This window comes from Nerophis ophidion, unplaced genomic scaffold, assembly GCF_033978795.1.
Source record: "Nerophis ophidion isolate RoL-2023_Sa unplaced genomic scaffold, RoL_Noph_v1.0 HiC_scaffold_227, whole genome shotgun sequence".
Lineage (NCBI taxonomy): Eukaryota > Metazoa > Chordata > Actinopteri > Syngnathiformes > Syngnathidae > Nerophis > Nerophis ophidion.
In genome coordinates, this window is record NW_026907149.1 from 75162 (window position 1) to 95903 (window position 20742).

The 20742-nt window shown below is 34.8% G+C and overlaps 1 protein-coding gene across 1 annotated transcript; it reads right to left on the reverse strand.

The window, feature by feature from the left end:
- Positions 1–1098: 1098 nt before the first annotated feature.
- Positions 1099–18493, reverse strand: LOC133547879 (regulator of G-protein signaling 9-like; the record flags this gene model as incomplete). Its single annotated transcript, XM_061893354.1, has 11 exons — positions 1099–1249; positions 1315–1712; positions 5184–5307; positions 5371–5453; positions 5510–5648; positions 9634–9721; positions 9780–9895; positions 12529–12642; positions 18035–18096; positions 18164–18193; positions 18407–18493. Coding segments are annotated over 11 exons (1392 nt in total), but the record flags the coding sequence as incomplete, so codon positions are not given.
- Between the last annotated feature and the right edge of the window lie 2249 nt (positions 18494–20742).

A 20742-nucleotide genomic window follows, 5' to 3' on the forward strand; every position in this document is an offset into this window, starting at 1 on the left:
AAAAGTAAATAAAACACAATAAAAGGGCAAAAATCTGGAAGGAATACATGTTTTTTAGACATTATATTTTTAGGGAAAACGTTTGGCTAATATATAAACCTTAATAGTACGGACGTTTTAGGAATACGGCCTTAAATCTGTCACCATCAAGGCTTTTAAACTGACGGTAAATTAGCAATTATCTTAATGGGATTTTGAATTAACGTTGCTAAAGCAAACTAAACCTATTAAAAATTATATTTTGCCACAGCGTTGAACAAATGCAGAGCACGACAAGCAGCTAGCGACGTGACCTGTCACCATATCATGGTGCTTGTGGCCCTTAACGATTTTCTAGGGCTTTACTAGCATTTACTGGTGTTTTGGGCTTTTTGTGGCCCTAAACAATAATTTGTTGGTGGCCCCATTTGGGTCATTATTATTACTAGCTCTTAATGTTAAAAAGTACAGTCACGTGTTTGTATTAGAAATAATGTCCAAGTTATCCAAAGTTTATATGAAAAGGTAAAACATAAGTTTATTGGTCCGGGGGGAAAATAAAATGTTCCATATCTCCTACTGCAGTGAAGCCCATTCAAAACTGCTATGCCAATTTGGTGTATATTGTAAAAGTACACAAAATACAATAAATGGGCATAAATTTGGAAAGAAAACATATTTTTTAGACATTATAATTTTAGGGAAAAGGTTCGGCTAAAATATAAACCTTAATAGTACGAAAGTTTTAGGAATACGACCTTAAATCCGTCACCAATACGGCTTTTAAACTGACGCTAAATTAGCAATTATCTTAATGGGCTTTTGAATGGACGTTGCTAAAGCAAACTAAAACTATTAAAAATGATATTTTGGCACAGCGTTGAACAAATGCAGAGCACGACAAGCAGCTAATGACGTGACCTGTCACCATATCACGCCCCTCCACTGGCTGTGGCCCCTAAAGAAGAGTGTTTATGCCAGGGGCCCGCCCTGCTCCAGAGATCCATGGAGACAGTTTGGACATCCAAACAGCAAATATCGGAGGGCACGTCGGAATATTTTAGTCTCTGAGGTGGAATGTGAGGACCCTAATTGAACAACCCGTCCGGTACCTTTTGATTAGCCGGTCCCGTTCTGAGAAGTGAGGCTCTCCCAGGGGCAGATGATCTCCTTGGCCCCGAGAGCGGCTCGGTTCTCGTCCTCCTCGTCCTCGGACTCGATGGGGTAGATGCGGCACTCCGGGGGGATGTCCACTTTGATCTGGAAGAAACTGGCGTGCAGACAACAGCGAGGAATAAATGTTTGGCTTTACGTGTCCGGATCTGAAAAACTCACTTGCCGACCCTCCTGGGCGGGGCCTGGCTGGTCAGGTCCGGGCTGATGGGCTGGATCCGCCCCCCCGACCCGGCGGCCGAGTTGCATTTGGGGGACAGGCTGGCGAAGACGGCGGACGGCCCGCATCCTCGCCTCAGCAGCCGCCGCAGGAACAGCGCCATTTTGGACTTGCACGCGTTGCCCTCGCCGGGGGTCCGGACCTCGCCGTCCCGGTCCGCTTCGCCCGGTTCCGCTCGCCGCTCGGAGGCGGAGGTGCTGTCCAGCGCCACGCTGATGGGGGACGGGCAGGCCGGGGGGTGGGCCAGGATGGAGAGGGAGGACGAGGCGTTGGTGGAGGGGGAGTCGGCCAGGCCCGAGTAGACCGCCAGGTGGGGCATGGGGGTGGTGAAGCGGCAGAGCTGTGGGGGTCAAAGGTCAAGAGGGGAGAGAGTCAGTCCGAGAAAGTCAAATGTGTTCTGAGCGATCACAGAATATCCCAGGTGTCCAAAGTGCTAGTTAAAAAAAACATTAAAAAAATAGCAAAAATGTGAAATGGAACGAGAAAAAGTTGCAATGTTGACTCTTTTTACACAAAGTTGTCATGTTTTCTTCTTTAAAACTAATCAATGTTGTTATGAATTATTGATTAATTCAAGGCTCCAGTTACTTCACATCAAATATTATACTTTGAAATAAATTTGGGGGGGGGAATTTTTTAATCATAAGAAAGTCTACTTGTTACAAAAAGGGCACAAAACAAACAAAAAACATTTAAAAAAAAAAAAATTATAATAAATACTTGTAATCGACAGGCCTGAAGTTGACCTATTTTAGAGACTTGAAGGTTTAGAGTAAAAAAAATAAAATAAATAAAGTATATGTAATTTATTTTGTCATAAGAGAGTCTTTTTTTTTTACAAAAAGGGCATAAAACAAACCAAAAAAACCTGTAAAAAATAAATAAATAAACACTTATAATCTATGGATAGCCTATTCTAAAAACTTTAAGGTTAAAAGTAAAAAAACAAAAACATAATATTTTGTTACATAAATACAATATGTATATATATATATATGTATGTATGTATACATACATACATATATATGTACATACATACATACATATACATACCTACATACATATATATATAGATACATATACATACATACATACATACATATATACATACATATACATACCTACATACATATATATATATTTATATATACATATATATACATACATATATACATACATATACATACCTACATACATATATATATACATATATATACACACATACATATATATATACATATATATACATACATACATATATATACATACATACATACATACATACATACATACATACATACATATATATATATATATATATATATATATATATATATATATATATATTTATTTATTTATATGGTCCCCAAGAGATTTTTACTAAGATTTTATTTTTTTAAACTGTCATTGCTCAAAAAAAAAAAATGAATTGATATCAATGTTATAAATTATTGACCTTTTTAAAGCTCTAATTACTTCACATCCAATATTCCATCCATCAACCAATCTATTTTCTACCGCTTGTCACTTCCACTTTGAGATATTTTTGTGGGGGAAAATTCTCCATATTTTGGTGTTTGCCATAAAGAACTAAGTTTTCTTTGACAAAAAGGGCATAAAAAAGACAAAAATAAATACATAAATACATTTTAATGGATGGATAGGTCTGAAGCTGATCTACAGATTTAAGTGTTAAAAGCAGTTAACTTTTTTTTTTTTTTTACTTTATATCGATTGATAAATCTGAAGTTGATCTCGAGATCCAAATGTTAAAAAAAATTTAATAACTAAATAATACAAATGTTTGACTTATTTTGAACACTTTTATGAGTTGGGGACCTTTTGGGTCCCCAATAATATTCATGGGATTTTTTTTTTTCAAACTGTCATTGCTGAAAAAATAATAATGAATTAAAATCAATGTTGTTTTGAATTATTGACCTACCTAAAACTCCAATTACTTCACATCAAATATTCCACTTTTGAAACTTTTTTGTGGAGGAAATATTACATATTTTGTGTTTTTTTCATAAAGTTTTCTTTGACAAAAAGGACATTAAAAAAAACTCATAATTCACAGATAAATCTGAAGTTGATCTACAGATTCAAGCTTTAAAAGAAAAGAGAAAAAAATTAGTAAAAATGTACAACTTATTTTGCACACTTTTATGGGTCCCCAATTATTTTAGTGGGATTTTTTTTTTTAACTGTCATTGCTGAAAAGTAATAATGAATCAAAATCAATGTTGTTTTGAATTATTGACCTACCTAAAACTCCAATTACTTCACATCAAATATTCCACTTTTGAAACGTTTTTGTGGAGGAAATATTACATATTTTGTGTTTTTGTCATAAAGTTTTCTTTGACAGAAATGACATTAAAAAAAAACCGTATAATTCACAGTTAAGTCTAAAGTTAATCTACAGATTTAAGATTTAAAAGAAAAAAGAAAAAATATGTAAAAATGTACAACTTATTTTGAACACTTTTATGGGTCCCCAATTATTTTAGTGGGATTTCTTTTTTAAACTGTCATTGCTGAAAAAAAAAGAATTAAAATCAATGTTGTTATGAATTATTTACCTATTTAAAGCTCCAATTACTTTACTTCAAATATTCCTCTTTTGAAACTTTTTAGGGGGGAGAATATTACATTTTGTGTTTTTGTCATAAAGTTTTCTTTGACAAAAAGGACATTGAAAAAAAACTTATAATTCCCAGATAAGTCTAAAGTTAATCTACAGATTTAAGCTTTAAAAGAAAAAAAGAAAAAAAAAGTAAAAATGTACAACTTATTTTGAACACTTTTTCGGTCCCAAATTATTTTAGTGGGATTTTTTTTTAACTGTCATTGCTCAAAAAATAATAATGAATCAAAATCAATGTCTTATGAATTGTTGAACTATTAAAGCTCCAATATATTCCACTTTTGAATTTTTTTTGTGGGGGGTGAAATAGTACAAAATACATCAAATATATTACATATTTTGTGTTTTTGCCATTAAAAAAAACAGGGTTTTCCTTTACAAAAAAGGCATAAAACATCAAAAAAAATGTTTTACTTTATATCGATTAATAGCGAATTAAGCATTTTTTAAATAATAATACATTTGAATAATTTTTTTTACATTTTTATAACTGAGACCCTTCCGGGTCATCTTGGGGGCAGCCTTAAAGTAAATAAAATAAATCTATATATTATGTCGGGTTTGAAAATGAAAAAATATTAAAATAGATTTTTCTGTGTGCAGCCCTCAGAGGAAAAAGTTTGGACATCCCTGCAATAAATAAACACATACAATTTAAAATAATGTAACACCATGTTGTTGCAATGGCGCCCTCTGCTGGTAGACCATGTAATTGCACATGAATGTGAGATAACAGAATCATCCTTACGTTTAGTTTTTTCCCCCTCCCATCAAATTCGCCGTCGCCAACAACATCCGGGGGGACGATGGAGGAGGACTGGAGACGAGAGGGATTGACGGCACGGACAGATGAGGGGCTTGCTGGACGTTTTATTAGTGGCGACTGATGAGTTGGACAGCAGACAAGTACAAGAGCATGCATGGACTCCAACAAAAAGACGTACAAGACACATGTTGACGTGATGAAAGCACTTAAGTTGGCACTATTTAAGCGTGTTACGGTGCAATGGCTCTACCTAGTGGACAGATGGGTGAACTGCATTCACACCCACCCTTCCGCGCTCTGATAAAAAAATGTCATGATATCGGAACTCATGGTCATTTCCTGGGCGGAAAGGGCGGGGCGTCCCCCTTCCGCTGCTTGCTGAGTTTGCTCATGACCTGCGTGATGTCCACGGGCGCGTTGGCCGCAGTCTTGGCACGCTCCTCCAGCTCCTGCTGCCGCAGGATGATGGGGCTGACGCTGGGCCGCCGGTTCTTGGCGTTCTGCTCCAGCTGGGCGTCGCTGGCGGATCAAGAAGGGGGTCGTCAGAGGGAGACGGGGACGACAAGACGGGACGGCGCTTACGTGAACTTGTGCTCCTCGGGGACCAGGGCCTTCTTCAAGGTGTCCTTGAACACCTGGGACTTCATGTAGCGGCCGTACGAGTCCTGCAGGGGGCCAGAGTCTCTGAGAACCGGTTCTTCCAGGACGTGTGCGTACTCACCTTCTTCATCAGCATGTAGATGTGCGTCTGGGCGGCGTCCAGCACGTATCTATGAGGATGCTTCAGGCTGCTCACCGTGATCTCCATCGTCTTGCCGTCTATGTTGATCCAGCGGGGGGCGCCACGGGCCAGGAAGGTCCTGGGAGAGGAGATGGACGCCAATAATTATGACACTGACTAATTCCCTTTTACCTCTCTCACACACACTAGTGAAATGCTCACACACGCAGTAGTGAAATGCTCACACACACTAGTTAAGTGCACACACGCATTAGTGAAATGCTCACACACACTAGTTAATTGGACACACGGAGTAGTGAAATGCTCACACACACTAGTTAATTGGACACACGGAGTAGTGAAATGCTCACACACACTAGTTAATGGCACACATGCAGTAGTGAAACGCTCACACACACTAGGTAATTGCATGGAAGCAGAAGTGAAATGCTCACACACACTAGTTAAGTGCTCACACACACTAGTGAAATGCTCACGCATACTAGTTAATTGCACACACGCAGTGGTGAAATGCTCACACATACTAGTGAAATGCTCACACATACTAGTTAATTGCACACACGCAGTGGTGAAATGCTCACACACACTAGTTAATGGGACACATGCAGTAGTGAAATGCTCACTCACACTAGGTAATTGCATGGAAGCAGTAGTGAAATGCTCACACACACTAGTTAAGTGCTCACACACACTAGTGAAATGCTCACACACACAGTAGTGAAATGCTCACACACACTAGTTAATTGCAAGGAAGCAGTAGTGAAATGCTCACACACACTAGTTAAGTGCACACACGCATTAGTGAAATGCTCACACACACTAGTTAATGGCACACATGCAGTAGTGAAATGCTCACACACACTAGTTAATTGAACGGAAGCAGTAGTGAAATGCTCAAACACAGTAGTTAAGGGGACACACGCATTTGTGAAATGCTCACACACACTAGTTAATGGCACACATGCAGTAGTGAAATGCTCACACACACTAGTTAATTGGACACATGCAGTAGTGAAATGCTCACACACACTAGTTAATTGGACACACGGAGTAGTGAAATACTCACACATACTAGTGAAATGCTCACACACACGAATTAATTGCACGGAAGCAGTAGTGAAATGCTCACACATACTAGTCAATTGCACACACGCAGTGGTGAAATGCTCAAACATACTAGGGAAATGCTCACACACACTAGTGAAATGCCCACACATACTAGTTAATTGCACACACGCAGTGGTGAAATACTCACACATGCTAGTTAAGTGCTCACACACACTAGTGAAATGCTCACACATACTAGTTAATTGCACACACGCAGTGGTGAAATGCTCACACATACTAGTGAAATGCTCACACACATTAGGTAATTGCACGGAAGCAGTAGTGAAATGCTCACACACTCACACTAGTTTATTGCACACACAGTAGTGAAATGCTTACACACACTAGTTAATTGCACAGACAGAGCAGTGAAATGCTCACACATCCTAGTGAAATGCTCACACACTCACACTAGTTAATTGCACACACAGTAGTGAAATGCTTATATACACTAGTTAATTGCACAGACACAGTAGTGAAATGCTCACACACCCTAGTTAAATGCTCATATACACTAGTTAATTGCGCGCGCACGCAGTAGTGAAGTGCTTACACACACTAGTGAAATGCTTACACACATTAGTGAAATGCTCACACACGATTGAAATGCTCACACAAACGGGTTAATTGCACAGACGCAGAAGTGAAATGCTCACCACACACCCACACACACACACACACACACACACACACACACACTAGTAAATTGCGCACACACTAGTGAAATGCAATCACACACACACTGGTGAAATATTCACACAAACACTAGTGAATTGTTCACACAAACACTTTTGAAAAGTTCACACAAACACTGGTGAAATATTCACGCAAAAACTAGGGAAATGTTCACATAAACACTAGTGAAATGCAATCACACACACGGGTGGAATATTCACACAAACACTGGTGAAATGTTCACACAATCATTAGTGAAATGCAATCACACACTGGTGAAATATTCACATAAACACTGGTGAAATGTTCACACAAACACTGGTGAAATGTTCACACAAACACTGGTTAAATGTTCACACAAACACTGGTGAAATATTCACACAAACACTGGTGAAATGTTCATGCAAAAACTAGGGAAATGTTCAAACAAATAACAAGTGCAATGTTTACACAAACACTAGTGAAATGCAATCACATACACTGGTGAAATATTCACACAAACACTATGGAAATGCAATCACACACACACAGGTGAAATATTCACACAAACACTAGTGAAACATTCACACAAACACCAGTGAAATGTTCACACAAACACTAGTAAAATTTTCACACAAACACTGGTGAAATATTTACACAAACACTAGTGAAATGCAATCCCACACACTGTTGAAATATTCACACAAACACTGGTGAAATGTTCACACAAACACTAGTGAAATGCAATCACACACAGTAGTGAAATGTGATCAAACACTGGTGAAATTCTAACACTAGTGAAATGCTCACACACTGGTGTAATGCTAACCCACTAGTGAATTGCTCACACAAAGGTGAAGTGCTAACACTAGTGAATTGCTCACACACTGGTGGAATGTGAAATGTTCACTCACTAGTGGAATGCTAACACACTGGTGAAATGCTCATATACTAGTGAAATGCTAACACACAGGTGAAATGCTAACACACAACCTAAATGTTCACACACTAGTGAAATGCTAACACACTGGTGAAATGCTAGCAGACTAGTGAAATGCTAACACACAATAGAAATGCTCACACACTGGTGAAATGCTAGCAGACTAGTGAAATGCTAACACACAAGATAAATGCTCACACACTGGTGAAATGCTAACACACTAGTAAAATGCTAACACACGGGTGAAATGCTAGCAGACTAGTGAAATGCTAACACAATAGAAATGCTCACACACTGGTGAAATGCTAGCAGACTAGTGAAATGCTAACACACAAGAGAAATGCTCACACACTGGAGAAATGATAACACACTAGTGAAATGCTAACACACTAGTGAAAGGCTAACACACTGGTGAAATGCTAACACACGGGTGAAATGCTAACACACTGGTGAAATGCTAACACACAAGCGAAATATTCACACACTAGTGTAATGCTAACACACTGGTGAAATGCTAGCAGACTACTGAAATGCTAACACACAAGAGAAATGCTCACACACTGGTGAAATGCTAGCAGACTAGTGAAATGCTAACATACAAGAGAAATGCTCACACACGGGTGAAATGCTAACACAATAGTAAAATGCTAACACACGGGTGAAATGCTACCAGACTAGTGAAATGCTAACACACAATAGAAATGCTCACACACTGGTGAAATGCTAGCAGACTAGTGAAATGCTAACACACAGGTGAAATGCTAACACACAAGCTAAATGTTCACATACTAGTGAAATGCTAACACACTGGTGAAATGCTAGCAGACCATTGAAATGCTAACACACAATAGAAATGCTAACACACGGGTGAAATACTAGCAGACTAGTGAAATGCTAACACACAAGAGAAATGCTCACACATTGGTGAAATGCTAACACACTAGTGAAATGCTAACACACTGGTGAAATGCTCACACACTGGTGAAATGCTAACACACAAAAGAAATATTCACACACTAGTGTAATGCTAACACACTGGTGAAATGCTAGCAGACTAGTGAAATGCTAACACACAAGCAAAATGCTCACACACTAGTGAAATGCTAACACACTCGTGGAATGCTAACACACTGGTGAAATGCAAACAGCTACCCATGAATAAAAAGAGTGTCACAAAGTATGGCGGACGCATCTATGTCGAAGCAAGAGAATAGGAGAACAGGTTGGACTACTAGAGCGCTTTAAGTCCACTTGAACCCAGACCTAAACCCCGATGATACACGCACACAATGGTCATCCCAGAAGAATGGAAGCTGTTCCAATGGCACAAAAAGTAACTTTCGTTCAACCCCTGCCCAGGACTCTACAACCAGCACACTCTACTTAAGACGGAGGACATTACTTGTAGATCTGTTCAGCTTTCTCCCTCATGGTGGCGGCTGTGCCCCACTTTAAATCCTCGCATCCTTCCCAGAACGCCAAGTTTTCGCCTGCGGAAGAAGCGTCCGTGATGAAAAGTGTCGCGACAATCAACTCCGGTCGCCTCACCGCTGAACTCCTTCTTCAGGAAGCGCTTGAAGTCCTCCCGGCCTCGCGGGTCCGAGAGGAGCTCGCCGAAGCTGAAGGTCCAGCGCTCCACGCGCATCTTGGTGGGCGTGTCCACGCTGTCACACACCAGGTGAGATAAGTCGGACTCAACCCAAAACCAGTATAGTTGGCATTTTGTGTAAATGGTGAAGAATCATGAACTTAGAATTTAATGGCAGCAACACATTGCAAAAAAGTTGTCACATGGGCATTTTTACCACTGTGTTGGCGTCGTCTTGCTGAAATAAGCAGGGGCGTCCATGATAACGTTGCTTGGATGGCAACATATGTTGCTCCAAAACCTGTATGTACCTTTTTAGTATTAATGGTGCCTTCACAGATGTGTAAGTTACCCATGCCTTGGCCACTAATACACCCCCATACCATCACAGATGCTGGCTTTTACACTTTGCACCTAGAACGATCCGGATGGTTCTTTTCCTCTTTGTTCCGGAGACCACAACGTCCAGAGTTTCCAAAAACAATTGGAAATGTGGACTCGTCAGACCACAGAACACTTTTCCACTTTGCATCAATCCATCTCAAATGTGCTCTGGCCCAGCAAAGCCGGCGGCGTTTCTGGGTGTTGTTGATAAATGGCTTTCACTTTGCGTAGTAGAGTTTTAAAGGCCTACTGAAACCCACCCCTACCGACCAGTCAGTCTGATAGTTTATATATCAATGATGAAATATTAACATTGCAACACATGCCAATACGGCCTTTTTAGTTTACTAAACTGCAATTTAAAATTTCGCGCAAAGTATCCTGTTGAAAACGTCGCGGAATGATGACGCGTGCGTGTGACGTCACGGATTGTAGCGGACATTTTGTTCCAGCCTGATTCCAGCTATAAGTCGTCTGCTTTAATCGCATAATTCCACAGTATTCTGGACTTATGTGTTGGAGAAACTTTTGCAATTTGTTCAATTAATAAGGAGACGTCAAAGAAGAAAGCTGTTGGTGGAAAGCGGTGTATTGCAGCCGACTGTAGCAACACAAACACAGCCGGTGTTTCCTTGTTTACATTCCCGAAAGCTGACGGTGAAGCTTTACTATGGAACAGAGCGGTCAAGCGAACATGGTTCTCTACCACATGTCAAACGGCAGGTTTCGGTGAGAAAATTGTAGCAATAAGTCGGCTCTTACCGTAGACATGAGCAGAGCTTGCGTCAATCCTCGTGCACCTGTCAAAGAGGCATCTGCCGGCTCTCTTGCCTCCTCCGACCGGCCGCCCCAGAACGTGCGTTGCTTCCACCGTGGAGGAAGGGGGAAAAAAGCTCAGCCCCGCCCGACCAGCTGCCTACGTGGCTTCCCTCAGAGACACAGGCGGTCACCACACCTGTGGCCACACCCTTCCGACTTTCAGGTAGGACTATATAATCTAGATAAAACACTAGTAACACAACAAGCAGATAAGGGATTTTCCAGAATTATCCTAGTAAATGTGCCTAATAACATCTGCCCTTGCCTTTTTTTTTTTCTCTCTAGTCCTTCACTCTCACTTTCCTCATCCACGAATCTTTCATCCTCGCTCAAATTAATGGGGGAAATCGTTGCTTTCTCGGTCCGAATCGCTCTCGCTGCTGGTGGCCATGATTGTAAACAATGTTCAGATGTGACGAGCTCCACAACCTGTGATGTCACGCATACATCATCCGCTACTTACGGTACAAGCAAAGGTTTTTTATTAGCGACCAAAAGTTGCGGACTTTATCGTGGATGTTCTCTACTAAATCCTTTCATCAAAAATATGGCGATATCGCGAAATGAAGTGAATTATATTTATATAGCGCTTTTCTCTAGTGACTCAAAGCGCTTTACATAGTGAAACCCAATATCTATGTTACAATTAAATCAGTGTGGGTTCCACTGGGAGCAGGTAGGTAAAGTGTCTTGCTTATGGACACAACGGCAGTGACTAGGAGGATCGAACCTGGATCCCTCAAGTTGCTGGCACAACCACTCTACCAACCGCGCTATGATCAAGTATGACACATAGAATGGACCTGCTATCCCTTCATTTCAGTAGGCCTTTAACTTGCACTTCGAGATGTAGCGATGAACTGTAGTTACCGACAGTGGTTTTCTGAAGTGTTCCCGAGCCCGTGTGGTGATATCCTTTACACACGGACGTCGCTTTTTGATGCAGTACCGCCTGACTACTATCCGTAACATCATCGCTTACGTGCAGTGATTTTCTCTATAGCCTCTGAATCTTTTTATGATATTACCGAGTGTAAATTCCTTGCCATAGCTTGTTGAAAAATATTGTTTCTAACCTGCGGGACAATTCTCTCACGCATTTGTTGACAAAGTGGCGACCCTCGCCCCCGTCCTTCTTTGTGACTGATCGAGCATTTCATGGAAGCTGCTTTTATACCCAATCCTGGCACCCACCTGTTCCAGTCAAACACTTATGTTCCAAATAAGTGTTTGATGAGCATTCCTCAATTTTTGTCAGTCTTTTTTGCCACTTGTGCCAGCTTTTTTTGAAACATGTTGCAGGCATGAAATTCCAAATGAGATAATACTTGCAAAGTTTTCCAGTGTGAATGTTCAATATCTTGTATTTGCAGTCTATTCGATTGAATATAAGTTGAAAAGGTTTTGCAAATCATTGTATTTTGTTTTTATTTACCATTTACACAACGTGACAACTTGACTGGTTTTGGGGTTTTTAATCATGTGACTGGTTTGCAAGGTGCTTACTTGGGCATGTTCAGGGTCCAGTAGGTGACGTCATCGGTGAGCCAGGGGTTGCTGGGTAGACACTTGGACAGGAAGGGGTCGTGGCTTTTGTAGGTGGCGCAGTATTTCACCAACCTGCAAGCGGGGGGGGGGGGGGGGGGTCATGTTTTGTTTAGTGGATTGCATGGAGTTTGATTTATGTCTTTGTTAGGAAAGTTTTTTTTTGCACTCCAAATTTTTTTTTTTTTTTTTTTTTTTTTACATCAACTTATGCTGACTGTTTCATTGAATCCAATTTGTGAGGAAAATTTTCGTTTCGAAAAAAAAATCTGTCTGTTGAAATATTTTTGCGTTAAAATCAATTGTGTAAAATTTCGGTGTTTAATCATTCAGTTTGTAAAAATTCAATGTCAACAAAAATCTGTGCGAAAAAAATGTAAGTAAAAAATAATGCAGAAAAAAATCAGTGTATGAAAATTCTGTGTAAAAACTTTTGTGTATAAAAATTAAGACAACAAAAGTGTGTGGAAGAATTCAGTGTAAAAAAATTGGTGCAAAAAAATTCAGTGCAAAAAAAAATTTCTGCACTCATTTTTTTTACACTGAATTTTTTTACATTGAATTTGTTCACACTGTGAAGTGAATTATATTTAAAAAAGTGCTTTCACATACTAAAACCCAATATCTTAGTTACATTTAAACCAGTGTGGGGGTGTCAAGTGCCTTGCCCAAGGACACAGCGGCAGTGACTAGGATGGCGGAAGCGGGGATCGAATTAGGATCCTTCAAGTTGCTGGCATAACCACTCTACCAACAGAGCTATACCGCCCGACACTGAATCTTTCAACACTTAATTTTTTTTTACACTGAATTTCAATACGTTGAATTTTTTTTCATTTTATTTCTTTACACTGAATCTTTCGACACTTCATTTTTTACAATGATTTTTAATACATTGATTTTTTTCCACACTAAATTTTTTTTACACTGAATCTTTCAACACTTATTTTTTTTACATTGAATTTTAATACACTGAATTTTTTTACATTTGAATTTTTAACAGTGAATCTTTCGACACTTAATTGATTTCCACTGAACCTTTTGAAACTTTATTTTTTCACACTGAATTTTAATACACTGATTTTTTTTTTTACATTGAATTTTTTCACACCGAATCTTTCGACACTTAATTTTTTTACACTGAATTTCAATACAATTATTTTTTTTTACACAAAATTTTTTGACACTGAATCTTTCTACACTTATTTTTTTTTACTCTGAATCTTTCAACACTGAATTTTTTACATTGATTTTTTTTTTTGCATTTAGTTATTTTTTTTACATTGAATTTTTTCACACTTAATTGTTCTACACTGAATCCTTAAACTTTTTTTACACTGAATTTTAATACACTGATATTTTTTTACATTCATTTTTTTTTTCATTCTTTTACATTGAATTTTAAAACACAGATTTTTTTTTTTACTCTGAATTTTTTTTTACATTTTTTCCACACTTAATCTTTCGACACTTAATTATTTTTACATTTAATTTTAATACACTGAATTGTTTACATTGAATTTTTTCACACATAATTGTTTCACACTGAATCTTTTGACACTTATTTTTTTTTATACTGAAGTTTAATACACTGATGTTTTTTTACATTGATTTTTTTTTACATTTTATTTTTGACACTTATTTTTTTTTACACTGAATTTTAATACACATATATTTTTTTTTACACTGAATTTTTTTACATTTAATTTTTTCACTCTGAATCTTTTGACACTTAATTTCTTTGCACTGATTTTTTTTTACATTTAATTTTTTCACATTGAATCTTTCGACACTACATTTTTTTACACTGAATCTTTCAACACTTAATTTTTTTACATTGAATTTTAATACACTGATTTTTTTTACATTTGAATCTTTAACAGTGAATCTTTCGACACTTAATTCTTTTCCACTGAATCTTTTGAAACTTAATTTTTTCACACTGAATTTTAATACACTGATTTTATTTTACATTGGATTTTTTTACACCGAATCTTTCAACACTTAATTTTTTTTATACTGAATCTTTCGACACTTGATTTTTTTACACTGAATTTCAATACAATTATTTTTTTTTACACTAAAGTTTTTGACACTGAATCTTTCTACACTTTTTTTTTTTACTCTGAATCTTTCAACACTGAATTTTTTACATTTAATTAATTTTTTTACACTGAATCTTTCAACACTTCATTTTTTTACAGTGAACTTTTTTACATAGCATTTTTTCACACTTAATTGTTCTACACTGAATCTTCCAACTTTTCTTACACTGAATTTTAATACACTGATATTTTTTTACATTCATTTTTTTTTTTTTTTATTCTTTTACACTGAATTTTAATACACAGATTTTTTTTTTTACCCTGATTTTTTTTATTTTTTCCACACTGAATCTTTCGACACTTAATTTTTTTAGACTGAATCTTTCGACACTTGATTATTTTTTACATTTAATTTTAATACACTGAATTGTTTACATTGAATTTTTTCACACATAATTGTTTCACACTGAATCTTTTGACACTTATTTTTTTACACTGAATTTTAATACACTGATGTTTTTTTACATTGATTTTTTTTTCACATTTTATTTTTAATACACTGATTTTTTTTTACACTGAATTTTAATACACAGATATTTTTTTTAAACTGAATTTTTTTACATTTCATTTTTTCACTCTGAATCTTTTGACACTTAATTTCTTTGCACTGATTTTTTTTTACATTTAATTTTTTCACATTGAATCTTTCGACATTACATTTTTTTATACTGAATCTTTCGACACTTGATTTTTTTACGCTGAATTTCAATACAATTATTTTTTTTTACACTAAAGTTTTTGACACTGAATCTTTCTACACTTTTTTTTTTACTCTAAATCTTTCAACACTGAATTTTTTACATTGATTTTTTTTTACATTTAATTAATTTTTTTACACTGAATCTTTCAACACTTAATTTGTTTTACAGTGAACTTTTTTTACATTTAATTTTTTCACACTTAATTGTTCTACACTGAATCTTTAAACTTTTTTTACATTGAATTTTAATACACTGATATTTTTTTACATTAAATTTTTTTTTCATTCTTTTACACTGAATTTTAAAACACAGATTATTTTTTTTTACCCTGATTTTTTTTTTACATTTTTTCCACACTGAATCTTTTGACACTTGATTATTTTTTACATTTAATTTTAATTAACTGAATTGTTTACATTGAATTTTTTCACACATAATTGTTTCACACTGAATCTTTTTACACTTTTTTTTACACTGAATTTTAATACACTGATGTTTTTTTACACTGATTTTTTTTTTACATTTTATTTTTGTACACTGAATTTTAATACAGTGATTTTTTTTACACTGAATTTTAATACACTGATATTTTTTTTACACTGAATTTTTTTACATTTAATTTTTTCACTCTGAATCTTTTGACACTTAATCTCTTTGCACTGATTTTTTTTTACATTTAATTTTTTCACATTGAATCTTTTGACACTTATTTTTTTACACTGAATCTTTCAAGACTTCATTTTTTTACATTGAATTTTAATACACTGAATTTTTTTACATTTACATTTTTAGCAGTGAATCTTTCGACATTTAATTGTTTTCCACTGAATTTCAATACAATAATTTTTTTTACACTAAATTTTTTTACACTGAATCTTTCTACACTTGTTTTTTTTACTCTGAATCTTTCAACACTGAATTTTTTACATTGATTTTTTTTTTGCATTTAATTATTTTTTTTACACTGAATCTTTCAATACTTAATTTTTTTTACAGTGAACTTTTTTTACATTGAATTTTTTCACACTTAATTGTTCTACACTGAATCCTTAAACTTTTTTTACACTGAATTTTAATACACTGATATTTTTTTACATTCCTTTTTTTTCATTCTTTTACATTGAATTTTAAAACACTGATTTTTTTTTTTACTCTGAGTTTTTTTTTTACATTTTTTCCACACTTAATTTTTCGACATGTAATTATTTTTACATTTAATTTTAATACACTGAATTCTTTACATTGAATTTTTTCACACATAATTGTTTCACACTGAATCTTTTGACACTTATTTTTTTTATACTGAAGTTTAATACACTGATGTTTTTTTACATAGATTTTTTTTTACATTTTATTTTTAATACACTGATTTTTTTTACACTGAATTTTAATACACAGATATTTTTTTTTACACAGATATTTTTTTACATTTAATTTTTTCACTCTGAATCTTTTGACACTTAATTTCTTTGCACTGATTTTTTTTTACATTGAATTTTTTCACATTGAATCTTTTGACACTACATTTTTTTACACTGAATCTTTCAAGACTTAATTTTTTTACATTGAATTTTAATACACTGAATTTTTTTACATTTACATTTTTAACAGTGAATCTTTCGACACTTAATTGTTTTCCACTGAATCCTTTGAAACTTTATTTTTTCACACTGAATTTTAATACACTGATTTTTTTTTACATTGTATTTTTTTACACCGAATCTTTCGAACACTTAATTTTTTTATACTGAATCTTTCGACACTTAATTTTTTTTACACTGAATTTCAATACACTTATTTTTTTACTCTGAATCTTTCAACACTGAATTTTTTACATTGATTTTTTTTTTGCATTTAATTATTTTTTTTACACCGAATCTTTCAACACTTAATTTTTTCACAGTGAACTTTTTTACATTTAATTTTTTCACACTTAATTGTTCTACACTGAATCTTTCAAAAATTTTTATACTGAATTTTAATACACAAATTTTTTTTATACCCTGAATTTTTTTTTACATTTTTTCCACACTGAATCTTTCGACACTTAATTTTTTTACACTGAACCTTTTGACACTTGATTTTTTTTTACATTAAATTTTAATTAACTGAATTGTTTACATTGAATTTTATCACACTTAATTGTTTCACACTGAATCTTTTGACACTTATTTTTTTTTACACTGAATTTTAATACACTGATGTTTTTTTTTTACGCTAAATCTTTTTACATTTAATTTTTTCACTCTGAATCTTTTGAAACTTAATTTCTTTCCACTGATTTTTTTTTTACATTTAATTTTTCACATGGAATCTTTCGACACAAAATTTTTTTACGCTGAATCTTTCAACACTTAATTTTTTTTTTACACAAACTTTAATACACATATTTTTTTACACAAAATTTTAGGCACTGAATTTTAAAACACTGCATTTGGACAAAAAAATTTGGCTTACATGTTTTTATTCAATGAAATTGTTAGCATAATTAGATATTAAATTCAAATAATTTGCAAAATAAATTATAAAAAATGGTTAAATAAATTCAGTATCAAATAAAAAGCTTCTGTGATAAAGACACAAATACTGTTCTTTATATTCATGTTTGGTCAACATTATGCTGCCCCCTGGTGGCTAGGAGTGTAAAAGCTGACAACTTACGCGCCGATGGAGACGGACGACTTGACTCTGGGCCGCATGATGGACTGCTGGGTAAAGATCATCTATGCGGGAAGAGCAGCAGCTGAGAAATAAACACAAACGAGGACTAAAAGGAAGCTGGATCCTCACCATTCTCTCGTAGTAGTCGGGCGTTTTGGCCTGCAAGGAGGACAAACAAAGATAGGATGAGAGGCCAGAAGTCCCACTCTGAGGGATTTAGAGTGTACATATTGACATGCCAGCCGCCGCGTTAAAGAAAGAGAAAAAGTCTGCGGAAGAAAAAGAAGACAGGAGAAAAAAGAAAGTGTATTAAAAGAAAGAAGGGAAGAAAAGTGAGCATTTTATTGTCCGGCAAGACCACTCACCTGTTACCAGGTCTGCGTTGGAGTCTACTCGGCGATCCAGTCCGTAGTCCATGGCGCTCACCGTGCCCGGCTGCACACGCAACAGCGTCACCGTTCAGAAAGGACATATAGAGGATCTTTGACCAGCTTTTTTTAACCTTAAACATTGTTTTTTTTTAAACAGAGCACCATTGTCATATAAAGGATCTTTGACAAGTGTAATGAAAAACAACAAAAATAGTCATGTTTTTTGGGGGTTTTTTTTACAGTAAGTCAGTTTTTATAGTCAAATAGACAATCTTTGGCAAGCCTTTTTTGCAGTACTTCTTCCTTAAAACCAGCAGGACTTCTGTAATTTAGTGGATCTTTGACCAGCTTTTTTTAACCTTAAACATTGTTTTTTTTTTAAACAGAGCACTATTGTCATATAAAGGATCTTTGACAAGTGAAATGAAAAACAACAAAAATAGTAATATATATATATATATATTTTTTTACAGTAAGTCAGTTTTTATAGTCAAATAGACAATCTTTGGCAAGCCTTTTTTGCAGTACTTCTTCCTTAAAACCAGCAGGACTTCTGTAATTTAGTGGATCTTTGACCAGCTTTTTTTAACCTTAAACATTGTTTTTTTAAACAGAGCACTATTGTCATATAAAGGATCTTTGACAAGTGAAATGAAAAACAACAAAAATAGTAATATATATATATTTCCTTACAGTAAGTCAGTTTTTAATAGTCAAATAGACAATCTTTGGGAAGCCTTTTTTGCAGTACTTCTTCCTTAAAACCAGCAGGACTTCTGTAATTTAGTGGATCTTTGACCAGCTTTTTTTAACCTTAAACATTGTTTTTTTTAAACAGAGCACTATTGTCATATAAAGGATCTTTGACAATTGTAATGAAAAACAACAAAAATAGTAATGTTTTTTTTTTGTTTTTTTTTACAGTAAGTCAGTTTTTATAGTCAAATAGACAATCTTTGGCAAGCCTTTTTTGCAGTACTTCTTCCTTAAAACCAGCAGGACTTCTGTAATTTAGTGGATCTTTGACCAGCTTTTTTTAACCTTAAACATTGTTTTTTTAAACAGAGCACTATTGTCATATAAAGGATCTTTGACAAGTGAAATGAAAAACAACAAAAATAGTAATATATATATATTTCCTTACAGTAAGTCAGTTTTTAATAGTCAAATAGACAATCTTTGGGAAGCCTTTTTTGCAGTACTTCTTCCTTAAAACCAGCAGGACTTCTGGAATTTAGTGGATCTTTGACCAGCTTTTTTTAACCTTAAACATTGTTTTTTTTTAACAGAGCACTATTGTCATATAAAGGATCTTTGACAATTGTAATGAAAAACAACAAAAATAGTAATGTTTTTTTTGTTTTTTTTTACAGTAAGTCAGTTTTTATAGTCAAATAGACAATCTTTGGCAAGCCTTTTTTGCAGTACTTCTTCCTTAAAACCAGCAGGACTTCTGTAATTTAGTGGATCTTTGACCAGCTTTTTTTAACCTTAAACATTGTTTTTTTAAACAGAGTACCATTGTAATATAAAGGATCTTTGACAAGTGAAATGAAAAACAACAAAAATAGTAATATATTTTTTTCTTTTTACAGTAAGTCAGTTTTTAATAGTCAAATAGACAATCTTTAGCAAGCCTTTTTTGCAGTACTTCTTCCTTAAAACCAGCAGGACTTCTGTAATTTAGTGGATCTTTGACCAGCTTTTTTTAACCTTAAACATTGTTTTTTTTAAACAGAGCACTATTGTGATATAAAGGATCTTTGACAAGTGAAATGAAAAACAACAAAAATAGTAATATATATATATATTTTTTACAGTAAGTCAGTTTTTATAGTCAAATAGACAATCTTTGGGAAACCTTTTTTGCAGTACTTCTTCCTTAAAACCAGCAGGACTTCTGTAATTTAGTGGATCTTTGACCAGCTTTTTTTAACCTTAAACATTGTTTTTTTTAAACAGAGCACTATTGTCATATAAAGGATCTTTGACAAGTGAAATGAAAAACAACAAAAATAGTAATATGTATATATATATTTTTTTTTACAGTAAGTCAGTTTTTAATAGTCAAATAGACAATCTTTGGCAAGCCTTTTTTGCAGTACTTCTTCCTTAAAACCAGCAGGACTTCTGTAATTTAGTGGATCTTTGACCAGCTTTTTTTAACCTTAAACATTGTTTTTTTTAAACAGACCACCATTGTCATATAAAGGATCTTTGACAATTGTAATGAAAAACAACAAAAATAGTCATGATTTTTTTTTTTTTTTTTTTTTTACAGTAAGTCAGTTTTAATAGTCAAATAGACAATCTTTGGCAAGCCTTTTTTGCAGTACT